This window comes from Bos taurus, chromosome 1, assembly GCF_002263795.3.
Source record: "Bos taurus isolate L1 Dominette 01449 registration number 42190680 breed Hereford chromosome 1, ARS-UCD2.0, whole genome shotgun sequence".
Taxonomy (NCBI): Eukaryota; Metazoa; Chordata; class Mammalia; order Artiodactyla; family Bovidae; genus Bos; species Bos taurus.
Genome location: NC_037328.1, coordinates 129102887 through 129108886, shown reverse-complemented (window position 1 = coordinate 129108886; position 6000 = coordinate 129102887). Strand labels below are relative to the sequence as shown.

General features: G+C 53.1%; 1 protein-coding gene across 2 annotated transcripts in view; it reads left to right on the top strand.

The window, feature by feature from the left end:
* Positions 1-436: 436 nt before the first annotated feature.
* Positions 437-6000, top strand: part of CLSTN2 (calsyntenin 2) — a 735088-nt gene continuing 729524 nt past the window's right edge. The window contains exon 1 of one of the 2 annotated variants that reach the window (XM_005201877.5): positions 437-1121. In XM_005201877.5, the coding sequence (XP_005201934.2) occupies positions 1016-1121 (106 nt within the window). In that variant the 5' untranslated portion in view covers positions 437-1015. The remainder of the gene's footprint in view (positions 1122-6000) is intronic. The other variant, NM_001206757.2, reaches the window with a different exon arrangement.

Below are 6000 nucleotides of genomic sequence, written 5' to 3'. Positions count from 1 at the left end.
AGTGCATGGCCCTTGCACTCTGGGATCTGACAATTACGAGGTGTTACCAAGCATGACGTCAGGTGGCCAGGTCTTAAGATACGTGCAGTGAAACAGAAAGGTGGTAACTTCTTGCCTTGCCACCATACTGCAGCGAAGTTTCTGTCCCACTGTAGCCTCGGCAGGCCCAGCGCCCCAAGTCTGCCTTCTGTGATCTGGTCCATCAGCCTCCAGGAGCCTTGGCTGTCCCTGCATCTCCAAGATGGTGCGGACTCCGGCCACTGCCCTTCCGGTCCGCGGTGATGCACACGGCCCCGCAACTCCGACCAGCGCTCGCAGCACTCGCGCTCTCCAACTCTAGCGTGGGCCGGGCGCCCTCCCCAGACCAGGCGGCATAGAACGTCCAGAGTTCCGGCCACGGGCAGGACTGGCAGCAACGCCCCCGCTTCTCTTGGAGCGGATGTCAGCTTCAAGGGCGTGGCGGGGCCCGGCGCCCTGAGTCCCCGCGGGCGACGCTCAGGCTCCCGGGAACCACTTCTGAGGGAGCCAGTCATCCCTTTAGGCAGTTATTTGCGAGCCGGAGCGAGAAGGGTGCACGGCCAGAGGGCTCCCCGCAGCCGCCCACCTGGCCCTCTGGGAGCCGAGTCCTGCCTGGAGCAGGAAAACTGGAGCTGGAGCGCCCCGAGAGCTCGAGGACGGCGGGCAAAGTTGGGGGCCGGGGCCGCGGAGCCGCGAGCTCACGGCCGCTGCCGGTGTCCGCGCCTCATGAATATGCAGGAGCCGCCTCCCCCCGTCCGTGACGTCACGGGCCGTCCCGGGGTGAGCGCCGGAGCCGCTCCAGGTCCGTGCCAGTGAGCGCGGCTGCTGCCGGCGGGCTAGCGGCGCGGCGGTGGACACCGGAGACCGAGCGCGGCGGCTCCCAAAGCGCACCCAGCGGCAGGGCGAGGCGGCCCGCGGCCCGGCGCGCACCGGGAGGGGAGAGTCGGTGCGGGGAATAGGCGGCGGCGGCAGCTCTGAGGCGGCGGCGGCGGCGAGGATGCTGACTGGAAGGCTGTGCTGGGTGCCGCTCCTGCTGGCGCTGGGCGTGGGGAGCGGCAGCGGCGGCGGGGAGAGCGGGCGGCGCCGCCTCCTCGCGGCTAAAGGTGGGTGCTGGGGAACTTTCTTCGTCTTCGAGGAGGGAAGCAGGGCGGGCTTGAGAGTGTAAGCAGCGGGCACCCGGGCTCACGCTGGATTTGCACACCCTTCCTTGCCGCAGTTTCCCGGCGCCCGTGCGCCCAGGTTGCCCGAAGTGAGCGCCCTGCGCCGTGGACTAGATAGATTTCACCTGCGGACGCCGACCCAAGCCCTGGGCGGGGCCTAGGGACCCTGGGGAAGGCGAGGTCTGGGGAGTCGGGATAAGTTTCGGGGCTGTCTGCCCCGGGATGGGGGCGTACTGTCTGAGTCGCGGGCTCTGGCCGGGAGACGACTCGAGCAGGGCGCTGGTGCGACGCGGAGAGGCAGTTGTCTGCTTCAGCCCAGAGGCAGTTGTTTGCTTCAGCCCAGAAAGAGGAATTGGCGGCGGCGCCTCTAATGAGAGAGCAGGGCTCGTCTCCCAGCTCGGGGATGGGGTGGAAACTTGTGGGCTCCAGAGAAGGCTCCCCTTGGCTGGCCTCAGGCTCCCCCGGGGCGGCTCTGGCTCCCCTGGGAATGCGCGCCCTCGGGGTCCAGGAGAAGTGCGGGATGTGATGTTCCCCACAGCCTCTGCGACTGTGCTTCGGCACCCGGGCGCAGAACCGGGTGACCTCCCTCCCGGCTATTCTGGTTCGCTTGTAGTTTTGACCTCTCGGCTCCTCGCGCCTCGGAGGAAGCAAGATCCGGGCGAACGCCTGGCGAGGTCGAGAGGCTGTAGGCTGGCGAACCGCGGAATTTGCTGCCTTGGAGTGCGGGGAGGAGCGCTGGGGTGGGGGAGACCAGAGGGTGAACTGAAAACGGAAGGTCACGTGCTTGCTGGACGGTGGTGGGCGAGGCAAGGGAGGAGCAGAGCGAGGGGTGGGCGGCGGTGGGCGCCGGAGAGGCAGTTCTGGGCTGGGGCGCCCAGCTTTATGCTAACTTGTTGATTCTCTGTGCTTTAACTGGGAGAGCGTGCGCTTGGTTTAATGGTTGTGGTCAAATTTGCCCGTTAACCAGCTCCGGGAGGATCGTGGTCAGTGACCATTGTCAGAGGAAGGAGTTTGCTCCAGAAGATAAAGAGACGCCCTATTAGAGGCAATTTGATTTGCAAGCTGGCTTTGCACTGTAGCTTCCACTTGGCTCAGGAGGGAATGTTTTCTGTGTTTAATTACCCTTGGAGGGTGGGGAGAGTATGAGGCACACAGTTCGACTCCTGAGAACCTCGGAAATGCCTCTCTCGCAACTTGAGAATGATACAATTGAGGATAGTAGAGTTTCTGTTCATCCTGTAACCTTTTAGTTTTTTGATGACATGGTTTTTGGTGACATGATTTTATAAGTAGGCATCCTATTTCTTTTCATCCCATCCCCCCACCCCCATCCTTGAGAAGTAGTTTCTTTTGGCGGAAGACAGCGGAAAACTGATGAAGATTTCTCAAACATGTGGCAAAGGTAAAGAAATGTGTAAAGAAGCCGCCCATCACCCCGAGAGACTGTTGTTTTTGTGAAAACGGAATTAATGAAGTTCCAAAGCTTTTACTCTCCTTCCCCAATATAAAAACTTTGTTAAACAGGCGAGTGATAGCTATTGAATTTTTTCTTCACTTTATAGTAGAGCAAATTGTGTATGTATGAGCAGATGTCTGCAAACAGGGGGGCTCACAGCAAGTGAAGAAAGAAGGGAAAACTTGTTTGAGAAGAAGACCTGGTATGCTAATGCGTTGCGGGGTTCCCAGGTTAGAATGGAAAACGGTACAGATAAGAGAGAAAGATTGAAAAGAAAAAAAAAAAAATCCAGGCTCTCAATGATTCACGCTTATATGAATAATTATGTGCATTTTAACCAACACTTTTCATCTTCCTCAGTTAGAACATATTCATTTCGTGCTGAAAACAAGCCATTTGTCTTTCTGGAGTAAAAAGCTGATTGGTCTGCTGAGTGCGAGTTGCTTTCTGAATCCCTCGTCTTCCTTCTTTCTCTTTCCTACCACTGGGGGGCTGCAAAGGGCGTTGTTAGCCGCATTTTTTTTTTTTTTAAAGACAAATGTGTAATACTTGATCAAAACAGAGACATTTACTATAACACTTCAGTTGGGAAGTACAGGGCTGACTTTCCTTATCACAATGTACATTCATTTTACGTTTCCAAATTTCAAATCATCTCTGAAGAATGTTTGAGACACTGAAGATTATGCTTTGTATATGATGCATCCTGCCACTGACTTTGCAGTTTAACACGTCCATGTTGTTATTATTCCCATATTACTAAAGAGCAGAAAAGTCAGGGAGGCATGTGAAGAAGATTGAATGAAAAATACCCTTCTTTTCCCATACAGTTCCGAATTCACGTGTAGAGGAAGATTGGGAGTGGAGTGTCCTGGCAGACTTGAATACACCCTCTGGACAACTGTCTGGAAGCACATCTTCCTGGTGTGGGCTCCTGTATGATGTTGTGTTTGAGGCACACAGCTGGTTTTGCCTTTGTGTTTCTTGCTTCTTGCCTGTAGCAAATCGAGCAGCTAAGCCCTGGGAACCGTTTTTGCAGGATCTCTGCAATTTCAGTGCAAACGTATCCCCGACTTCAGAAATAATACAGTGGCCAGAGAGCTATTATAACACCTTCCTTTTACTTTTCTGTGTCTTGGCTATTCAAAATAGGCAAATACTTCCAGGACGCCTTGAAGGAACCAGATCCTATGCAAAGCTGAGAGGGCATTGTGGACCCAAGGAGCCTCTGGGGCAGAGAAAGACATGTCTTATCCAGGGGAAAAAGAAATACAATAAACATCTTAAGATATGTGTCAAATTTGGTGATATGTCAGTGGTCTCAGGTCTCATGAGCCTGGTACGCAAACCCTTTTCAGTTCTCAAGATCCAGGCATTGATTGTTCAGAACAATACCTGAGTATGTGCTTTGCTTAGTTGCTCAGTTGTGTCTGACTCTGTGACCCCATGGACTGCAGCCCGCCAGGCTCCTCTGTCCATGGGGATTCTCAAAAAAATAGAAGGCTTATTTTTCATTCTCCAAGAATACTGGAGTGTGTTGCCATGCCCTCCTCCAGGGGATCTTCCTAACCCAGGGGTCTCCTGCATTTCAGGTGGATTCTTTACCATCTGAGTCACCAGGGAATCCTAAGAATTCTGGAGAGGGTAGCCTATCCCTTGTCCAGGTGATCTTGCCAACTCAGGAATCGAACCAGGGTCTGTAGCATTACAAGAAGATTCTTTACAAGCTGAGCTACCAGAGAAACCCATACTTGAGTATAGACCATCAGTAATAACTGATGTTGTGTCTGCCTATGTTTCCAGAACCTGGCTCAGTGCTTTGGAGGGTTCTTAGAAAATATAAGAAGACCACCCCCATTCCCATCTCACTACTGCCTTGCTTTGAGAGCTTTGATCTGGTTGAAGAGATGAGATTTTTATGTGAAAACTTTAAAAGAATAACAGCCGGCTGAGTTTGTACCAAGCATAGTACCATATGATGGGGATGCAGACAAGGGAGATGGGGGTGGGAAAGGGCTTGCAAGTGCAGCATTTGGTAGTAAGGAGGGGAGAGGACAGAGCGGAATTGTAGCAAGAGTTGTATAATTGTAGTAATTGCAGTTTGTGGAACCTCTCCTTAGAGTAACAGGCACTCTGCTAATCTCTTTACCTGGACTGTGTCTCATATTTACAAGCCATGCAGGGCTGATGTTGGTAGCCCACTTCACAGAGAAGAAACTAAGTCTGAAAGAGGGCAAATGACTTGCCAGGACTATCAGTGAAGGTTGTGACACTGGGGTGAGAATGAGAAGGCTCATTACACCCAGTGCCCCCCTGACTATTCATCAAGTGTTCTCCCCTTTGGGTTTAAAGGCAGATCTGGCAGCCATGAGGAAGCTGACTATATCTCTGAGATCCCTAGGAGCCCTATGGTCCTGCCAGCAGCAGGAGAGTCCAAGGCTGTTGTCTCGAGGGGCCTGTCAAGAGGTGAAGGGAGTGGGCCTTGTTCTTAATCACAGAAACCTGCTTTGAGCAGCCTCACCCTCCCTCTAACAGATTCAAAAACCATCCCTGTCTATTCAAAAGTGCACATGCAGAACCTCCTACAGGGGCGAAAGTGGTGTGGGATTTTTATAGTGAATTGTCCTGTATCATCTCTGGGAAAGTAGCATGTGACTTCTAGCGATGTGGCAGTAGTTTCCCCAACAACTGAAGCACAGTGACAAAACATCCCCAGCAGCACATCAGAGGGCATGTGCTGACCTGCACTCATCCCAGAGTACCTGTGGTTCTTGGGCCAGGATGGGCTCATTCCTGCCCTGGGCCCTTTGGACTATTCTTTGGGCTGTAAGGTCACCTTCCTCATCCTGATTCCTTCTGTGACTCAAGACATGGCCAGGGCTGGACATGGTCTCCCCTGGGAGCCTCCCCTGACTGGTCCCCCAGTCTGGTCCCCCAGGCTGCGGCTTTCCCTCCGGAGTACCTTGTGCTCCTAGGCTGGTCCATCACCACCCTGTAAGCCCCCGAGCTGGAATCACATCCTGATTCTCCCTGCATCTCCAAGGTTATCCTTCTGCCTGGCCTCTGGAGTATCAGCTGAACAATCAGCAGTGATTGGCTTAGTGAAGCCACCTGTTTGCAGTTGCAATGGTATTGTTTCACAGACATTTTGGATATTTTTGTTTTTCTCCTGTCCTCTAGGAAGGAAAATTTGGGCTTAGTAACCAGAGAAACCTGGGTTCTAATCCTGGACCTACCCCTTCCCAGTTAGATAATCTTGGGCAAATCAGTTAATCCCTTTGAACCTCAGTTTCTTTATCTATCAAATGGGGATACAAAGATCTGCCTTGCCGAGTAGTTGGCAGGATAGTGTTTAGAAATCACTTA